This window comes from Myotis myotis, unplaced genomic scaffold (assembly GCF_014108235.1).
Source record: "Myotis myotis isolate mMyoMyo1 unplaced genomic scaffold, mMyoMyo1.p scaffold_m19_p_2, whole genome shotgun sequence".
Classification (NCBI taxonomy): domain Eukaryota; kingdom Metazoa; phylum Chordata; class Mammalia; order Chiroptera; family Vespertilionidae; genus Myotis; species Myotis myotis.
The window spans coordinates 193,208,760-193,230,119 of record NW_023416324.1 but is presented as its reverse complement, the minus strand read 5'-3'; the positions used below and the strand labels follow the sequence as shown (position 1 = coordinate 193,230,119).

At 41.2% G+C, this 21,360-nt stretch overlaps 1 protein-coding gene across 6 annotated transcripts in view; it reads right to left on the bottom strand.

Moving 5' to 3' along the window:
- Positions 1–4,530: 4,530 nt before the first annotated feature.
- Positions 4,531–21,360, bottom strand: part of IFT80 (intraflagellar transport 80) — a 113,339-nt gene continuing 96,509 nt past the window's right edge. The window contains exons 17-19 of one of the 6 annotated variants that reach the window (XM_036351331.1): positions 20,749–20,921; positions 11,215–11,338; positions 4,531–4,903 (exon numbers count right to left, since the gene is read on the bottom strand). In XM_036351331.1, coding sequence (XP_036207224.1) covers positions 4,793–4,903; positions 11,215–11,338; positions 20,749–20,921 — 408 coding nt within the window. In that variant the 3' untranslated portion in view covers positions 4,531–4,792. Of the gene's footprint in view, positions 4,904–11,214; positions 11,339–18,498; positions 18,522–20,748; positions 20,922–21,360 lie in introns of those variants that run through there. The other 5 variants (XM_036351334.1, XM_036351330.1, XM_036351328.1 and 2 more) reach the window with 5 other exon arrangements.

The following is a 21,360-nucleotide window of genomic DNA, read 5'->3' as shown; positions in this document are numbered from 1 at the left end:
GTCCTGTGAGTCTCATAAAGAGGACACTGTCATGTCAAGCCTAACACATCCGACCATCTTTACACCAACTATGTTCCATGGAGCTCCTAAACATGACAGCCTCAGTGCAGGCCAATGGCATCCAAGTGCAGCTCACTACAACTTTTCAAGGGGTCTGAATAAAGTAGTACAGGAACTCAATTCCTGATGCTTTGGTCCAATCCCAAAACAGGTGATAGTCTAGACCAGTGGTTGGCAAACTCATTAGTCAACAGAGCCAAATATCAACAATACAACGATTGAAATTTCTTTTGAGAGCCAAATTTTTTAAACTGAAACTATATAGGTAGGTATATTGTTATTAACTTAATTAGGGTACTCCTAAGGCTTAAGAAGAGCCGCATGTGGCTCGCGAGCCGCAGTTTGCCGACCACAGGTCTAGACCTGTGGGTAGCGACCCCTTTGGGGGTCGAACGACCCTTTCACAGGGGTCGCCTAAATACATCCTGCATATCAGATATTTACATTACGATTCATAACAGTAGCAAAATCAGTTATGAAATAGCAACGAAAATAATTTCATGGTTGGGGGTCACCACAACATGAGAAACTGTATTAAAGGGTCGCGGCATTGGGAAGGTTAAGAACCACTGGTCTAGAGGAATGAGTGACTACATAACTTATAAATTATTCTCCTAAAATGCTATTTCTCTCAGACGTTTTATAAGCCATCTTGTTGCTTTTATAAATTACAAGCATATATTCAAACACACATAGACCCTAAAGATTCCTATAAAAAACACACACACACACAGAATAAGTGAACACACTCAAGTCTCAGGACACAATATCAATATACAATAATCAATTGTGTACATTTGAGTCGGTCTTAAAAATTCTCATCACACAAAAAAAATTATAACTATGTGTGGTGACAGAAGTTAACTGGACTTATTGTGGTGATGATTTTATAATATATACAAATATAAAATCATCATGTTGTACACCAAAAACTAATATATTGTTATACGCCAATATATCTCAACTTTAAGAAAACCTGCCCAGCCTGTGTGGTTCAATGGTTGAACATCAACCTATGAACTAGGAGATCATGGTTCGATTTCCAGTCAGGGCACATGCCTGGGTTGTGAGCTTGATCCCCCATTGGGGGGGCCGCTGATCAATCATTCTCTCTCATCATTGATGTTTTCTCTCTCTCTCTCTCTCTCTCTCTCTCTCTCTCTCTCTCTCTCTCTCTCTCTTCATCTCTGAAATAAATTAAAAATAAATAAATAAATGCATAAATCAAGGCACCTCCCAAGCTGGGGGTACTATAGATTCTGGGACCAACTTGTCAAGGCTCATGACCCCACATTTACTGCTTATTAGGGCTGATTCCAGTTGACCTGCCTGACCTCTCTATGCCTCAATTTCTTCTGAAAAGGAAACTAAAAGCAGTACATGAGAGGGTAAAGCTCTTACAGCCTGGCACCCATTTAAGGTGGTTGGCATTGTCACTGCAAATGGATTTGGGAGAGAGGAGGGGTCAAAGCTATCTTTGAGGCCATAAAAGTTTTCTGCATTGACCTTTGAGGAACCCCTATGTTCCAGAATGTGTCAGAAGCAGACCTTTAGTTGTTATCAAAAGCCCTAAGTGTGCATAGCCTTGATTCAGCAGTTAAATCCCAACTAGAAATCTATCCCATGGAAAGAATCAGGTCCTATGCAAAGGTCTGATTACAGGGAAACCCGCTGAAGCACTGGTATAAGTTATCCCATGTTAATAAAGAAATTATGTTCTATCCATACAAAGAGGGATTCTGCAGCGTTTAAACTATGACAATGCATCTATTGGGGGATGGAAGTGGCCAGGGAGAGGTCATTGGGGAATGTAATACTTTAAACAATAAAGAAATTTTTAAAAACAGCTATCAATATGGAAATATGGTTATGATTTAATATATCATTGAGGGAAAGAGCCAGTAATAAAACCATATTATAATATAAACACACGCACAAGAAAATTCAGTTTTTAAATCCACCTTTTATGCCACTGTACTGAAATACTCCAACAAATGTATAAAAACTGTCCCGTATTTTTTTCTTAAATTTTTAATTACTTAGGTAACAACACATACATCATCCTATTTAAAAAAGAAAGGAAAATATTATTTTAAAAAGTCCCCTCTTAACACCTGACCCTCAATCCCTGCCCACTCCTCCAACTTGAGAGTTAACCACTGTGTGGTATCCTTCTAGAATAGTCTCTATATTATTGTTGCATATAGATGTATCCGCAGTAAACATATATGTATAGTTCAGGTTTGTACCTAAGGCTTTTTTTTCTGTACAATTTTATCACACGTGTAACTTTATGTAACCACCACCACAATCAAGACAGGGAGCTGTCCCATCACCACAGAGCTGCTCCTGCCTGTGTATAGCCTTAAAGCCACAGCCACCCTCTCCCTCTCACTAGTCCCTAACCCCTGGCAACTGCTCTCCATCTCTGTATTTTATTTCAAGAATTTAATCCTCTGGCACATTATAAATATTAATCTCTATGAAAGTACCCTCTAGCACAGTGGTTCTCAACCTTCTGGCCCTTTAAATACAGTTCCTCATTTTGTGACCCAACCATAAAATTATTTTCGTTGCTACTTCATAACTGTAATGTTGCTACGGTTATGAATCATAAATATCTGATATGCAGGATGGTCTTAGGCGACCCCTGTGAAAGGGTCGTTCAACCGCCAAAGGGGTCGTGACCCACAGGTTAAGAACCATTGCTAGCACAAGCATGTCAAACTCAAAGGCCAACATGGGCCAAATAAACAAGGTTTAAGTTTATATGGGTCGCAAAAAACAAAAGCTTCAATTTTCATAGAAACGCAGGTTTATTTCTATAGAGACATGCTGAATACAAAGGAATGAAATATATGAGTAATCGTTAACGTAAGATAATAGAATATTTAAAGAAAAATTAATATTTTTTCTTGAACATTAACTTACTAGACACTGAATAACTGTACAAATTAATAAGCGTAAAGCAAATAAACCTATTTTTTTTGTTCTCTGAAAGCGAAATATTTCCTGTTGCGCACACCAAGCAAGTCAGTCCAAGACTAATGACATGGCAATCGGCTGCTAAAATATTCGCTGCTGGTATTAGTGGAGAGAAATGGTGAGTTTGTGCTTAAGACGCAAAAGGGAAATGAATACAACACGATTATAGTGATTAGTCATTAGTGAACATTGTAGTTCGTTATTAATAATTATGCATAACAGGATATTGTAAAAATTAAGTTACAAAATTTTTATTAAAACGTTTCTTACTGTTATATTGGCTGGGCCGCAAAAATATTCGTTGTGGACCACATGTGGCCCACGAGCTGCGAGTTTGACATGCTTGCTCTAGCACTTAATGCTAGACATGTGAACTGTCTTGGCTCACAAATCTAGTTTATTATTTTTGTGTAGAAGTAAACATTATTTGTCACTAGCTCTCTGGTACAGTCCCAGTTGACTTTAGAAAAAGAAAATATACTTTAGGACCTAAGTTTAGGTAGAGGTTTTATTGTTCCTGAAGTCATTTTAAACTCTCTATTTTGGTGATAATATTTCCCAAATAGAGATAGGCTCACAGCCACTTGATTTACTTCCACAGATTTATAAAGTGTTTTTCAATTAAAAAATTTAATATGAACACTGCTTTACAGTGGAAGAGTATCAAGATCATTTTCGATAATCTAGGACTTCTCAAAACATCTGAAAAATTGAATTGCTCTAAATTGCTTTGAAATGGTCTATTTTAGAAATTTCTACAGTTGAAAAGTTATGCACAGTGCATGGTGAACACATGATCTACTGGGTCACAAGTGGCCAGGAGTGATGTCCAACAGCTCAAGTCAAGTTGTAGGGAAAGAGTAGCTTCAGAGTAAAGCAGGCAAAACGAAAAATGAGCTTGTGTCTCCCCACCTACCCCTACAGACCTCTCCTTTCTCCTAGATCTTCCCAAACAGGAATTCTATACTCATTAAACAATAACTCCCCCATTTTCCCTTCCCTAGCCCCTGGCAACCAGCATTCTCATTTCTGTCTCAATAAACTTGCCTATTTTAGGTAGCTCCGATAAGTGGGGTCATACACTTGTGGGGTCATATCCTTATTTCACTTAGGATAATACTTTCGAGGTTCATCCATGTTGTATGTAGCATATGCCAGAATGTCACTCCTTTTTAAGGCTGAATAATATTCCACTATACATATATACATTTGTTTATCCATTCATCTGTTATCTATTCATCTTTTTGTTCACCTTTTTACTACTGTGAATAATGCTATGAACATTGTTATACAAGTATATGTGGTGTACATTTTCATAAATCCATCCTCTTGTATTTTTGTTGTATAAATAAACTTTTAGAGCACTTTATGATTTAGAGGTCGAACAGAAATTAATGATAGCATACATTTTTAGAAGTACAATATTTTATTATCAGCATTAATATTTGTTCATGTTGAAGATTCAGGGATAAAATAATGGACAAAAACCTGGAATGTAAGCAACACTACATAGGAATATCATGAATAAATAGGAATGTTTTACGAATTATTAGTCTAAAAAATATAAAAGATGAAATTATATCAATTATTGTGTTTAGTGTTTCTGAATATACTTTTAGCATTAAATACACAGCAAGTGCTCATATTTAAAGATTCTACCTTTCTCTTTAGCGAAGAACACATGCTTTCCCTTGGTTCACCAGAATTCGTTTCAGAAGGTAAAACTTCTTAAAGGTAAGTATGGCATTTAGTACTTTGGCCCTATAATCATGCTGGACTGGCTGCTTGATGATCGCTCTCGTTCTTTACTAATTTCCATCTCAATTTTGATTTTGATTTTCTCCCAATCTATTTGGAGCTGCAGTAGAAAAAAAGACATTTTTGTTTAATCCAAAGAAACCCAGAATAAACAAAAATAGAATGCATGACTTCTAAAATATTAGAGTAAAAGGGCATGAAAGAAAAGTTCAGAAAAACTAATGCTAAAAAAAGATACAGTTTTAAGAATAAGACCAACCATAACAATAAGCACAATAAAAAGCAAATACTTCTCATTGTGATTCAAAAGACCAAAATCTTGTTGTAGAAGCTTATAAAAGGCACATCCAAACAGTGCCCTGGGCCTCCAGATTCTGCGCAGGGATCTCAGGACACGGGGGAGAATGTGGACTGATCTCCACCAAGCCTGTTGCAAATGGCTCAGCTCTTCACTGCTTGTATTCTGAGGTTTACATTAGAGGCCTAGCTATGAGGAAAGACAGGACAGCATTTGCTTCCCTTGAGCATACTCTGCAAAAATGGCTTCTTAAAGTAATATAAAATTACTAGAGGCCTGGTGCATGAATTCATGCACGGGTGAGGTCCCTCTGCCTGGCCGGCAATTGGGGCCATCTTGCCCAGTCCCAATCAGGACTGGCTGGCCAGGGGGAGGGACCACGGGAGGTTGGCTGGCTGGCTGGGGGGAGGGGCCATGGGCAGTTGGCCCACCAGCCCTGCCCCCTGGTAGAACTCTGGGTGGAGGGGACAATTTGCATATTAGCCTTTTATTATATAGGACTAGAGGCCCGGTGCACAAAAATTTGTGAACTCGGGGTGGGGGGGTCCCTCAGCCCAGCCTATGCCCTCTTGCACTCTGGGACCCCTCGGAGGATGTCCACCTGCCGGCTTAGGCCTGCTCCCTGGGGGATCAGGCCCACGCTGGCAGTCAGACATCCCTCTGGCAGCCCGGCAGCCCTTGGGGGATGTCCACTTGCCAGCGGGGAGCAGTCCTAAGCTGCAGTCGGACATCCTTAGCGCTGCTGAGGAGGCGGGAGAAGCTCCCTCCACCACCGCTGTACTGGCAGCCGTCAGCCTGGCTTGTGGCTGAGCAGAACTCCCCCTGTGGGAGCGCACTGACTTCCAGGGGGAATCTCCTGTATTGAGCGTCTGCCCCCTGGTGGTCAGTATGTGTCATAGTGACCAGTCATTCCCAGTCATTCTGCTGTTAAGGTCAGTTTGCATATTACCCTTTTATTATATAGGATAGAGGCCTAGTGCCTGAGTGAGGGCCGGCTGGTTTGCCCTGAAGGGTGTCCCGGATCAGGGTGGGGGTCCCGCTGGGGTGCCTGGCCAGCCTGGGTGAGGGGCTGATGGGTGTTTGCAGGTTGGTCACACCCCCTTCAAGGTGGGGGTTCCCCACTGGGGTGCCTGGCCAGTCTGGGTGAGGGGCTGAGGGTCGTTTTCAGGCTGGCCAAGCCCCTCGGCGACGGAAGCTCCCAGCCTCTCCTTTTTTTATTCTGGGATTTATTTACCTTCTATAATTGAAACTTTGTAGCCTTGAGAGGAGCTCAGAGTCGGCGAGGGCAGGCAGGAGGGAAGCCTCCTGCTCGCTCCAGCTCCGTGGCCACAGCCGGCTGAAAGCAGGTATCTGGGGTTTATTTACCTTCTATAATTGAAACTTTGTTGCTTTGAGTGGAGCTCAGAGCCAGGTCGTGGCAAGCAGAAAGCTTGGCTTCCTCCATCATTGGGGCAACCAAGCCTCCTGCTTGCTCCAGCTCCGTGGCTGCCGGCTGCCATCTTGGTTGGGTTAATTTGCATATAGTCGCTCTGACTGGCTGGTGGGCATGGCTTAAGGTGTAGCAAAGGTACGGTCAATTTGCATGTTTGTCTTTTATTAGTGTAGATAGTGGTGATTAAAGTATCAGAGGAAGTAGTGAGAAAGCAAGGCTGGGACACACAACAAGAATCACTGACAGGTGATAATATTTGAGTCTACTTCCTTCCCTTTGATCCTTGATGACACACCTCTGCCCTGCCCTGGTATCAGGCACAGACTCTGCCCTAAGTCTTATGAACAATTTCTTTAAGAAAAAGCATTCTTCTGTTTTTAAATCCATCTTTTATGCCACTGCATTGAAATACTCCAACACATGTATAGAACTGTCCTGTCTTTTTTTTGCTTAAATTTTTAATCACTTAGGTCAGTGGTCGGCAAACTGTGGCTCGCGAGCCACATGCGGCTCTCTGGCCCCTTGAGTGTGGCTCTTCCTAAGCCTTAGGAGTACCCTAATTAAGTTAATAACAATGTACCTACCTATATAGCTTAAGTTTAAAAATTTGGCTCTCAAAAGAAATTGCAATTGTTGTACTGTTGATATTTGGCTCTGCTGACTAATGAGTTTGCTGACCACTGACTTAGGTAATAACAGTTCCATCTTCCTGTTTAAAAAAGAAAGGAAAATCTATATTATAAAAGGCCAGTGACCATAACGCCGTAACAACCAAACAACCAGTCACTAGGAGGTGCATTGATGGGTCTCGCGGTGTGGCAGGTCTCAGTCTTATGGCGTGGCAGGTCTGGGGGTCCCGCCAGCGTGGCTGGTCTGGGTCTCACGCGATTTTGCGCACTGAGCCTCTAGTATTACAATAAAAGTCCCCTCTAACACTTGACCCTCAATCTCTGCCCACTCCTCCAAAAAGTTTGGAGACCACTAATTGAGGAATGTGTGTCCTCTCAGGCAAGACATGGGAAAACTAGGTCCTAGTCTAAACTAACTGATTTACTGTGAAATATATCTAAACTCCTAAGACTGAGCCAAAAGTGAAATGTTTTCACCTTCATGTAGGGGAACTGGGTGGAATAAGTAATATTACACCACACTAAAGTACTATTTGCTGCTTGAACAGATTTATCTTAAGTCCCTGAGAGATTAACCTTAATGGGAATTCCTGCCTTCTTTATTTTGTGCTGGAAGTTGATGGAGTTACGTATTTGGTTACTTTTTATTCCAATATCCTTTATCCAAATTTCTGTGAATTAATCTGGGGATATTTTTGGTCATCTTTTTAAAAAGATAAAATTTCACGTACTTTTCCTATAATACACAAAATAAATGAATTAAAAGAATCCTCTTACTAACAGAAGATGAATGTCTGTGCTCAGGCGCAAGGAACAGCTATTGAAAGGCAGAGCAAATGTTAGATCATTTGAAAGACTCATTTTTAAATCAGGCTGGACTTGAGATTTTTTAAATGGCAAAACACTCACTTTGATGTCTAACAAAACATTTGTAGAGAGAAAGACAAACTCGGTGAATGCTTTGGGCTTCTTCTGGCCTGAAACGGACTTACATATGTTTCTCAAATCAGTCACAATAAAACCATGTATTGATGGTACCCTGAACGGCTGTTGCTCGGTACAACAGAAGTCCATCAGGTAAACTGATGACATCTACGTTTGCTACTTGTTAGAACACCAACGAGGGTGCCAGCTGACCGGTGCCCTAATGACCATGTTTCAGTTTCACTTTGGCATCTGTCTAGTTTTAGAACAGTGTTCTGATCATTTAGTCCTTGGAATAGAGTATTTTTAATAATGAAATTTTACATAAGGATGTGTTCATGACAGCTGTCAAGTGACTTCTATACTAAAACACATTATTTTCTATTATAGGGAATGTCAACACTATTTGACACTTCTTATTCTAGTTCCTACTCAATTCTTATTCATGAAGGAGTAATTTGAAAATCATACCAGATGGCTCTCCATTCTTTATCCCATCTCTCTTATTCTCATCAGCTTCCTATGTTACAGAGAATAGAGTGGCCATCAGACATAAATTCACTTAATTTCCTTCCTGTGCTCACCTGTATTCATCTTATCTGTATCCATCCTTATCTCTTTCCCTTCTGGCTCTGAACAACTTCTTCACATAAGTTCCTGACTGATCCCGTCTTCTTAGATACTTCTAGGACATATGCCTTCAATTATTACTTATATAGTCAACTTCCCTCTCTTCACTGGTTGCTCCTCATCTTCCTTCCCTCTTTATTCTGTTTTCCTGCAAGCTACCAACCTGAGATGACTCTCATTCCTGGCTCTCATTCTCTCTTTAGACCATTGTATGTTTAGAACATGAGTATGTACTCGCTACATTAAGGTCTGAATTATTCAAATTCTGTCTCAATCCTATCTAATAAAAGAGAAACATGGTAATTGGCGTACGACTGCTACCCTTCCCATTGGCTAATCAGGGCGATATGCAAATTAACTGCCAGCCAAGATGGCAGCCGGCAGCCAGGCAGCTTAAACTGAACATGAGGCTTGCTTGCTTCAGTGACGGCCTGCCTTGCCGACCTTTGAGCCTGCAGTTTGAAACATAGTTACAAATATAGAAGCTAAACAAAACTCCAGAAACCTGCTTTCAGCGAGCCGGGATCTCAGAGCTGGAGTTGATACAGAGTTTCGATTATAGAACTGAAACAAACCAGATACCTTCTTTCAGCAGCGGAGGCCTAAGAGCTGGAGCCTCAGAGCTAAAGCTGGCCCAGAATAAAAAAAGAAAAAAAGGAGCGGTTGGGAGCTTCAGTCACCCTCCAGCCTGAAAACAGCCCTCAGCCCCTCACCCAGACTGGCCAGGCACCCCAGTGGGGACCCCCACCGTGAAGGGTGTGTGACCAGCTGCAAACAGCCATCATCCCCTCACCCAGGCTGGCCAGGCACCCTAGTGGGGACCCCACCCTGATCCAGGACACCCTTAAGGGCAAACCAGCCGGCCCCCACCCATGCACCAGGCCTCTATTCTATATAGTAAAAGGGCAATATGCCTCCCAGCACTGGGATCAGCGTGACAGGGGGCAGTGCCCAAACCCCCTGATCGCCCTGCGGCTCTGTGTGTGACAGGGGGTGGGGCCACAACCTCCCTATCAGCCCTGCTCTATTCGTGACAGGGGAAGGCGCCCCAACCCCCTGATCAGCCCTGCTCTGTGCCTGATAGGGGGGAGCTCCCCAACCCCCTGATCACCCTGCGGCTCTGTGTGTGACAGAGTGCGGTGCCCCAACCCCCCCACCCCACGGGCCCTGCTCTGTGTGTGACAGGGTAGAGCCATAACCTCCCCATCGGCCCTGCCCTGAGTGTGAGAGTGGCGGCGCCCCAACCCCCTGATCCGCCCTGCTCTGTGGGTGACAGGGGGCGGTGCCCCAACTCCCCTATCAGCCCTACTCTGTGAGTGACGGGGGGGGGCTCACCAACGCCCTGATCGGCCCTGCTCTGTGGGTGACAAGGGGTGGCACCGCAACCTCCCCATCAACCCTGCCTTGAGTGTGACAGAGGGCGGTGCCCCAACCCCCCAATCGGCCCTACCCTGAGCGTGACTGAGGGTGGCATCGCAACCTCCCGATCTGCCCTGCTCTGTGCATGACAGGGGGTGGCGCCCCAACTCCCCAATTGGCCCTGCTCTGAGCCCGACCAGGGGCTGCACCTAGGGATTGGGCCTGCCCTCTGCCACCCGGGAGCAGGCCTAAGCCAGCAGGTCGTTATCTCCCGAGGGGTCCCAGACTGCGAGAGGGCACAGGCCAGGCTGAGGGACCCCCCCCCCCCCGCCGAGTGCACAAATTTTTGTGCACCAGGCCTCTAGTATTATATATAATCATAAAACGTTCTATATAATAAAGAGGTAATATGCAAATTGACCATCATGCCCCTCACAAGATGGCTGCCTACAAACAGGCTGACAGGGGGGTTAGGGAGGGACGACCAAATGACTGAACAAGCAGGCTTCATGGGCGACCAGGCTGGCAGGGGGGTTAATGAGAGATGACCAAATGACTGAACAGCAGGCTGCGTGGGGTAACCAGGCTGGTGGGGTGCTGTGAGAGGCAATCTGGCCAACAGGGGGGCAGCTAGGGGTGACCAGGCCAGCAGGGGGGGCAAGTAGGGGCGACCAGGCTGACGGGGGGGGTGTAGTTGGAGTGATCAGGCCAGTAGGGGGGGCAGTTGGGGGGCAATTAGGCTGGCAGGTGAGGTAGTGAGGGGTGACTAGGCCGGTGGAGGGGGCAGTTGGGGGCAACCAGGCCAGCAGAGGGGGCAGTTAGGGGCACACAGGCCAGCACACAGAGGCAGTTAGGGGTGATCAGGCTGGCAGGGCGGGGAAGTTAGGGGTGACCAGGCAGGCAGGCAGGTGAGCGACTAGGAACCAGCAGTCCAGGATTATGAGAGGGATGTCCAACTGCCAGTTTAGGCCTGATCCCCGGGATCGGGATCAGGCCTACCTGGCAGTCAGACATCCCCCGAGGGGTCCCAGATTGGATAGGGTGCAGGCTGGGCTGAGGGGACCTCATCCCCCCACCCCCGTGCACAAATTTCATGCACCAGGCCTCTAGTACATTATAAAATACTATATAATACTTACACCTTCTGCATACTGCAAGTATCGTTGATCAATTTCCTGTTTACCAAATGTCTCCAAAAATTTTTGACGGTAGGCAAGAACTGTATCAACATGTGTTTTGTATTTAACAGCCAATTCAAGTGCCCTATAATGAGAATAAAACGGATTATCAGCATTGCTGTATTAGCCTCTATAGGGTAAGAGGGTGGGACAAAGGTTCTATGTTGTTCCCTCCACTCATCCCTCAGTATGAAGCGTCATTCCCTATATCATCCATCTTGCAAATTTCTCTTTATACTTCAAGGTCCAGATAATGCATGATCTCATCTCCCTGATCAGCTCCCCTTGTAGAAATAAATGACCATTATCTTACCTGTGCTCCATAACATTTTATGCATAGTGTTATTACAACACTGCTTATCTAATCTAATAATAGAGGAATATGCAAATTTGTCTGTTACAGCATCACATCACAACCAGATCAGCAGGCTGCGTTCCTGACCTCTGCTCAGGCAGCTGTAAGGCCTGGAGTAGGATAGGATACAACAGGAGGGGAAGGAAACTGCATGCGGAATGGGGTGGCAACTGCGGGGGGGAGGGGAGTGGTGGAGAGCAGGTGCACCCGGCGAGGGGCAGGCGGGGAGCCCCACCCAGATGCGGGAGGAGGGCAGTGGCGGCCGTTGGCTGGGAGGCGTCCATGGGTCTAGGAGAGAGTGTAGGACGGTCTGAGGCCTTCTGGGCGAAGGCGCTCCTGCTTTGTGGCAGCAGTGCCCAGGCTGCGCGGGCCTTGGCCACCCTCACTGGGCCGGGCATCCCGGGCAGGGAATGGGAGCAGGACAGCGGCAGGGAAGCCGGGGAAGAGGGGGTGGCGAACACCTGGCCGGGGCTGAGCTCTGGGTTGGGGGTTAACGCCACCCCCACCCCAATGGAAGCTTTAAGAAGGGAAGGAGGGAGGGAAGAACTTTATAAAGGAGCCAGTAGAGAGCAGAGTTAAAGAAGGAAAAGAAAAGAAAAACAGATAAATGAGTGAATAATTAGGCAGGTAGATAGATATTAAAACAGTGGAAGTAAGTAGAGAAGAATGTGGATGAGAGAGATAGAGGGAGGGAAGAAAAGTTTTCAAGGGAGCCCGTAGAGCTTAAAAGGAGAATGGGAAGAAGGAAGAAATGGGGGAGGGAGCAAAGCAGGTCTGAGGGAGGAAGTGAAGAAAAAAATTAAGGTGGGAAGGAAGGAAAAAGGGAGGGAGGGCAGAAGTAAAGATAAAGGAAAGAAGGAATGTGGGGAGGGAGGGAGGGTAGGAGAAAGATGGGAAGAAGGATGATGGAACAGAAGTAGGAAATAAGGAGGAAAGAAAAGTTTATAAATGATGAGTCAGTAGGAAAAAGTGTTACATAAAGGAGAGAAAAAAATTGTGTGACAGGGAGAAGCCAATAAGGAAATCAAATACAATTGTGTGTGAAGGGGATAAGATTTAAAAAAAAAAGTTAATAGGGGTGACCAGGCTGGCAGGGGAGGGCAGTTAGGGGTGACCAGGCTGGCGCAGGGATTGGGCCTAAGCTGGCAGTTGGACATCCCCCGAGGGCTCCCAGATTGGAGAGGGTGCAGGTAGGGCTGAGGGAGACCCCCCTCCCTCCCGCATGAATTTCGTGCACTAGGCCTCTACTAATTATTATAATTATTATAAGTCTGTTTCCTTCAAAAACCTATACATTTACTGAAGGAATATTTGGCTTTCATTTATTTTTGGTGAGTACTACAGAGTATATGTATGGTAAGTGTTCATTGAAAATTCACTGAAATCATAGTAAACTGCAAATAAATGAACTTTCCCCCAATAGAACTGGTTCAGCTATCTTGACTATTTTTGTAAATCTATAATGATTTTTTCTGTTTAATATTCAACTAAATTTGTTAATATAGCAAATTTAAAATATTATGAAAATAAAATTTGAGGATAAGTTTGACAAAACACCTTTGCCATTTGATTCTTAGAAAAAGTTAACAGCCATTTAAGTTTTATATAAATTCTAAAAAAAATCTAGTCAGTAGTCAATATTATCTAAAACAACAGATTTATAATAGTTGGCTCTGATAAATCATGACTGGCCTATACTAACTTCTAATTAGTATCTATATAACTATGTTACTTTAAAGGTAATATTTAAATAGGAGACAAGAAGTAAATGAATTGCTGAAATCAGTATTACAACACTACAGACATAAAATCTATATGTTGATACTATGGTGGAAAATGAAAAGATTAATCTGCAGTTCCAGGCTGGGTTTGTATGCAGGTTTTGAACAGCATCTCAACCCGTGATCCTGTGCATAACTCACATTAGCTGAGTGAGGAACAATCCAGCAGAATATATATAGCTCTCCTAACACTGTTCCCTGTCATCTTGTTTTAAAGTATGGGAAACAGCCATCATAAGAGTCATAGCACATTGTTCCTCAAGTTTTCTTGCTTTCTAACATGACTTACAATTTCTGAATAGGCCAGTCATGATTTATCGGAGCCAACTATTATAAATTTGTTGTTTTAGACCAGTGGTCGGCAAACCGCAGCTCGCGAGCCACATGCGGCTCTTTGGCCCCTTAAGTGTGGCTCTTCCACAAAATACCACGTGCGGGCGCGCACGTACAGTGCGACTGAAACTTTGTGGCCCATGCGCAGAAGTTGGTTTTCGGCCTGGGCGAGTCTATTTTGAAGAAGTGGCTTTAGAAGAAGTGGGGGGTGTCAGTCGGTCGGGCGACAAGAGGCACAGCACAGGTGGGCCACGGGATACACAGCGCGGGGGAGGTACATTGTTTTGAGGTACGTTCGCTGAGGTCAACCCCTTCCAACTCTCCCATCCACACTGGTCTATCTGAAACAAGTATACAAGACGAGTGTGGATGGGAGAGGTGGAAGGGGTCGACCTCAGCGAATGTACCTCAATCAGATTGAGGATGTTTTTAGCAAAGGCCAGCTTAGGAGTACCCTAATTAAGTTAATAACAATGTACCTACCTATATAGTTTAAGTTTAAAAAATTTGGCTCTCAAAAAAAATTTTAATTGTTGTACTGTTGATATTTAGCTCTGTTGACTAATGAGTTTGCAGACCACTGTTTTAGACAATATTGACTACTGACTCGATTTTTTTGCAACATGTGACTCGTTAGTAGGAAAATCTACTTAACTCTTAGCATGCTTTGGTTTGATCTAAACTAAATAATCTCTAAGATTTTAGATATGCTGTGTGTATTAACTGACAATTGATAGACAATTGAGAAGTTAAATACAATATGAAAAAATTATGAATGTAAGTCACATTAATACAAATGATAATGCCAAAATTTACCACAAGTTCTTATAAAAATATATTTGGCATAAAACATATTGCTAAATTCAAGGGTATTTGCTACCCATCACAAACTCCTCACAAAGTTCCTTTATTCCTCTGTAACTTGAAGTCTTTCAGGGAAAAAAAGGATACATAGAAAAGAATGTAGAGGTATTGGAACATATAGGAACAAAGTGGAAGATAGGAGAAGGCAAAAAACTATTCATAGAGGATCAAAAGATGAGAACTAAAGATTATCTGCCTTAATCTTTCTAACCCTCTCCCATTTCATCCCCTTATACTGTATATCCCTAAGGCTCTGATTCCAGTGATGTGTGTGTGAGTGGAAACTCTGGTGAACCACCCTTTGGCACTTTAGAAGTTCCGTTTCCCATTCTTTCTGATTGTACATGACGAGGGAAGGAGTTCTTGACTTCACACAGCTAGAAGTGTTCTAAGTGGGGAGTATATGTAAGCATCCATTCCGGGTGGGGCTTTACAAAAATTCCAAAGAGATACTTTGTTATGGAACATCAATACATTTAATTACGTAGAAAGGATAGAATATGATGCCTAATCCTGCATTTAGATACTAGGTAGATACTAAGCATTATCTATCATTATAGCCATTATTATTATAAAATATGTATTAATTTATCTGATTAAAAAGCAATGGCTAAAGATAAACACTCAAATGTGCTATTTTAAATGTTCTCTAAAAGTACACTCTGGGTATAAAATGTTTCTTTACCACATTTAGGAGGTAATTCACTCCAAACTATATAAGGGTAATGGGAACAGTATGTCTCTAGCAAATGGTTATTTGGCAACCAAACAAATGTGACATTAGATTATGGGGTTGGAATAAATCCATGTATCTTCTCTGATTTTAAATAGAAGGAAGTTATATAAAAAGATAACTCTAAATATGATTTTTTGTATAACTTAAATAAGGCAAAATCACTTCATATAACTGGTAGAAGTAGAGAAATTATTTTTATTAATACTTACATAGAGAATCAATATGTGTATCTGGAGTTTTAGTTTCTACGCCTCACCTGTTTTTCAGAACAGACCACCACCAAATATCCAAAGTGAACTTGCTTACCTACAAGTCTTTAAGGATTGTATTTTGTTAGGTTGCAGGCAATTTTCAAATTCAAGTAGGAATGACAGAAGCACAAGCCAGCGAGACTGTGCTTCTCAAATGGAATAACACATCAAAATCTGTTCCTTTCTAAAGGTTTTAAACAAATATAGAAGTTCAGGAATTTTAAAAGCAATCTACTATATTTATCATCCAATCCATTCTTTGGACTATGCTGTTATAAACTGATTCTTATATTGGATCTAAATATATATCCCTCTTACTCCTACTCCAACCTTTTTATCTTAGCCATACCTTTTAGAATAAAAAATTATCATCACAGAACTTGGTTGATTTTGTTCACTGCTGTATTCACAAAGCTTAAAACCTAGCACATGAAAGCACTCGATAAATATTTTAAAAATGAACAATAGCTACCATTTATTGTAGGTTTACTGTTAGGCAGTATGCAAAGAAATTTTTACAATTTTAAAATCCTGACAATAAATATGAGGTTTATTATCGTCATTTTCAACATAAGACGACTGGATTTACAGAGCCTCAGTAACCTGTCTAAGATCACAGAGCTATAAATGCAGAACCAGAAGTCAAACCCAGGTCTGACTCCATAGTCCCCATCCTTAGCCACCACATTTGCCCTTTTCCTATTCAACAACCTTTCCAAACAGGTATTCTTAAATAACCAGATACTTCACCAAGAGATTGTTTTTTTCGTGTGTGTTTTTTAAAGCAGATCTCCATTTAATGTCTAAATATGCCTGATATGGCAGGCACTCAATAAATATCTGCTGAATGAATGAATATGCAATAGCAACAAATATTCCAAGTGGTGTCAGAAATATCTGTAGAATTTGGAAATGAAGACAATACATAAAAGTTTCTTCGCAGCTATAGTAACTTCTTGACTACTTGAAGTCCTTTTTACTCAGTCTTTGATAATTATGCTAAAAGAGATGGGAAACTTCGGGTTTCATTTCAAAGTGTCAGAGGTCAAGAGTGACATGATCAGATTCACACTGTGACAAGATTATTATGACTACATAATGAAGGAGGGGAGGAGAGGAAGAGCAGATGCAGAGATCAGTGATGATGTGATACTGAGAAAAACTTGGATCATCTTAGGGATGCTAGTAAAGTGGGTAAGAGTAAGAGGTATTTGGGAGGAAAAATAATTGGTAATTGGGAGATGGGGGTGGAGTATAAGGAAAATGTGAAATGTTAAGTCCTAGATTTCCAGCTTTGCATGGACTGACAAGATAACATAGGTTACTGGAAGGGGACCAAGTTTAGGAGGGAATAAACACAAATTTGAACTCAAACATGAGACATCCAATGGAAATGCTGAAAAGGCAGCTGGACAGCCAGATGCTGGAAACAAATATGGCAGGTCAGAGGGCTAGATGATAGGTGCACTTTTGGAGTCAAGTGTGTAATAGTAATCAGAATCCTGGAACAATGCTCCTGGATCTTTATCAGGTAGACACAAAGGTCTACCAGCACTTGACCAACTCACTGGTTTATAGTTAAGACAACAAGCAAGGAACACAGGAAAGGGGGGTGGCAGGTAGACGGGAGGAATAAAGAGCACCCAGGGTTCATTCTTTCCCCAGGAAATCCTCTGGCCCTCTTGTTTTCCCTCTCCCTGAGATCTAATATCTTAAGGTAGGGTTTATTTGCTGAAAATTGGAGGTAGGGGAGAAGGGCGGTCCAGGGAGCAGGATATAGAAATAATAGGGAAGATTTGAAATTACGCAGAAAAAAAAGCCGGGTCACATGACATAACTCTCAAAGGATCAGAGATTTTATAAGCTAGGGGAAAAAAATGAGGGAGGCAAAAAGGACACCAACTCCATTCACATTCAGATCCTAAGAACTGTGGAGTCAGAAATAACTGACTCCATTTGAGAGGAGAGGTAGAGAAGGAGTGTCCTTTGGGAAGAGGTAAGTTTCACTTAGTCAAGGAGGTACAAGAAATGTTCAGAGGACATCATATATGTTATACGTAACAAATAATATATATTATTTATCTATATTATAAGTTATCAATAGAAGCCATCAGAGGCAATATCTTCATCTTCCTGCTAGGACACTGACTCACTGTTATGTATGTATACTTAGGTTTGAAGAGAGCACTGCAAAATGATTAAGAGTATGGCATAGAGAGTAAGAGCATGAATATTAAAACCTACTATGTATATGTAATTTAAAACATTTCTGCCGAAACCGGTTTGGCTCAGTGGATAGAGCGTCGGCCTGCGGACTGAAGGGTCCCAGGTTCGATTCCGGTCAAGGGCATGTGCCTGGGTTGCGGGCACATCCCCAGTGGGGGGTGTGCAGGAGGCAGCTGATCGATGTTTCTCTCTCATCGATGTTTCTAACTCTCTATCTCTCTCCCTTCCTCTCTGTAAAAAATCAATAAAATATATTAAAAATTTAAAACATTTCTGTCCTTAAATAAGTGTATAGTAATCATTTGAAAGGGGAAAGATGATGTAAAAATCTGCAAAGATAAATAATGAAAGAGATAAACAGTAAAAAAATATAAGTAGTGCTACCAACAGTACATATCTAATTGTTCGATGATTCTAAGAAAATTCAGATCCTCTTTGATATTAGAAGGCAAAATTCGGATCCTAGATCTGCCTCAGCTTCTTCATTTGTAAAATGCTGTGATAACTAATAAGATGATATATGGAAAGTGTTTCACACAATCCCCGGCATATCCCACTGTAGTCACCAGACCTTGCTCTTTCAGATTACCACTTGTTCCAACTGGTGGCACACACACTTTCTGAGCAGCACTTGAAAATGTATGAAGAAGTGGAAAATTGGGTCTCTGAATGGTCAGCCTCAAAACAAGTAAAGTTCTATTGGGACGGTATCCATAAATTACCTGAAAGATGGGGGAAATGTGTACTTTTGATTATCTTGTTTTCTTTGATTACAAAATCCGAATTTCTAACCGGTTAAAAGTTAATCCGCATTTTTAACCCATAATTCGGATTAATTATCAACCAGTTAAAAATGCAGATCGGCTGTCAACTGGTTAAAAATGCAGATTTTGTAATCCAAGAAAACACAATAATTTCAAGAGAAACATCAAAAGTGCTTTATTCAAAGCAATGTCTATCGGTAGCTACACATTTCCCCCATCTTTCAGGTAATTTGTGGATACCGTCCCAATAGAACTTTTCATATTTTGAGGCAGACCATCCAGAGACCCAATTTTCCACTTCTTCGTATGATTTGAAGTGCTACTCAAAAAGTGTGTGTGCCATCGATCGGAACAAGTGGTAATCTGAAGGAGTAAGATCTGGTGAATAATGCGGATCAACTATTAACTGGTTATTAATGATAATAAAATAGAATTCCTAACTAGATTGTAAGCTTTTTAAGCTAAAGATCTTTAAAAAGTTTGTTTTTAATACTGTACAGTGTTCAGAATCTTATACAAATAGTTGTGTCTAACACTTACCATCATAATTTCTCAAAAATATTGGTTGAAAGAATGCTTTAAACATTATTCTTTCATATTTCTTATGCATTCATAGCTTGATAATGGTATACATAATTTTTATTAGTTATTTAATATAGAGTTTTAAAAATATTATTCATGCTGTTTCTTTCCAAACTAATTACTTTAAAATTTATGAATTAAGAATACATTTAGGACAATGACTTATTCATGTTTATAGAACCAAAAATATTTTTCATGATCTTTTGTACAATTAAACAATGACAGCCAATTTGTCTAAATAAAGGACCTAGCCCTAACCGGTTTGGCTCAGTGGATAGAGCGTTGGCCTGCGGACTGAAGGGTCCCAGGTTCAATTCTGGTCAAGGACATGTACCTTGGTTGCGGGCACATCCTCAGTAGGGAGTATGCAGGAGGCAGCTAATTGATGTTTCTCTCTCATGGATGTTTCTCTCTATTCCTCTCCCTTCCTCTCTGTAAAAAAAAAAAAAATCAATAAAATATATATTTAAAAAAAGAAAGAAAGAAAGAAAGGCACGTTATTAAAAATAAATAAATAAATAAATAAATAAATGACCTATCCTAAACAGAATGGCTGAATTGTATGAACAGTATATAGATCATTAGTGTATAAATTAAATAAAAAGACTATAGTATGTCAATGACAAAAAGAACTATTTGCCATTCTTGTTACTTTTATTTAAAGGAAAGTAGAGATAGGATATCTATAAAAAATTCTACTCTAAGAGGCCTGTAATTGAAAAGATTTATGGGTTATATTTGAGCCCAGAGAGAAACAAAGACGATGAAAGACATTTCTAACCTGGAAAAGTAGGCATGCCAATTTTATAACATAGTAACTTTGGGTGTATGTATACAAGCACTACAACCCTGTTCACTGACAGACACGTATTTGAGAGAATGAGTGTGGGAACCTAACACATAGGGAAGGAAAAGCATGCCACTCTGTCTTAGAAAGCTATCTGCCTCAAGGCTAACGCTACTACCAACCACTCCTTACTATAAATCCTTTCCTCTTTCCTCCGTAGCATCACAAACTTCTCTTGGCTCTTCTCTCTGACTGCCTGACTGCTGTCTCCCCATCTTCCAGTGGCTTTCTCTTCTTTCACTCATCCCCTAAGTGTTGTCGATGCCTTCTCACTCCACACATCCCCAGGTTAATTCCATCCATTCTTTTGGCTTCGACTACCATCTATTTCCTGATGACTCCAAAATCTACATTTCTGGTTCAAATCTTTCCCATGAGGCCCTGGTCCATTTAATAAGCTATTATCACATATTTCTCCCCAAATATTTCAAATTCAATAAGCCTAAAACTGAACTATTTTCCCTTCCAACTCTGCAATATTAGCATTTTCAGTAGTATTATTCAATTACTGAAATCAGAAATTTGGGATACATCCTAGACTCTCTTTTCTTCTTTACACCCTAACTTTTAATCAATCACAAATTCAGAGAAGGCATAAATCTTTAATTACAAACTACTCACAAATATAAACATGAATAAATTCTTTTGTGCTGTTAGGAAACTATGAAATACAGTGAAAAATGTAATTTACTAAAGTGGTAGTTAAAAGAGGAAGATCAATCTGGTTTTGGAATTGATAAAAACTATTTTTATTACCTTTCCCAGTTGTAGAGGTTAATATTTATCTGGATTGCTTGGTAAACAAGGCCAGCCTGAAGAAGTAGTATTTCAGCTTCCTGTATATTCCCACTAAACATTAATATGTGGGCCATTTTTGACTCTTTAGATGGAAGATCTTTTATAGAATTGATGTATTGAACTTTATCAATCTAATAAAAGAAAATATATTTGAATTGGATAGTAACAGAAATATAACAAATTATGGCAAAACACACACACATATACACATAAGTCAGTGGTTCTCAACCTGTGGGTCGCCAACCTGTGGGTTGCAACCCCTTTGGGGGTTGAACGACCCTTTCACAGGGGTCGCCTAAGACCATCAAAAAACATATATATAATTACAGTGGTTCTCAACCTTCCTAATGCCGCTACCCTTTAATACAGTTCCTCATGTTGTGGTGACCCCCAACCATAAAATTATTTTCGTTGCTACTTCGTAACTGTAATTTTGCTACTGTTATGAATTGTAATGTAAATATCTGATATGCAGGATGTATTTTCATTGTTACAAACTGAACACAATTAAAGCATAGTGATTAATCACAAAAACAATATGTAATTATATATGTGTTTTCCAATGGTCTT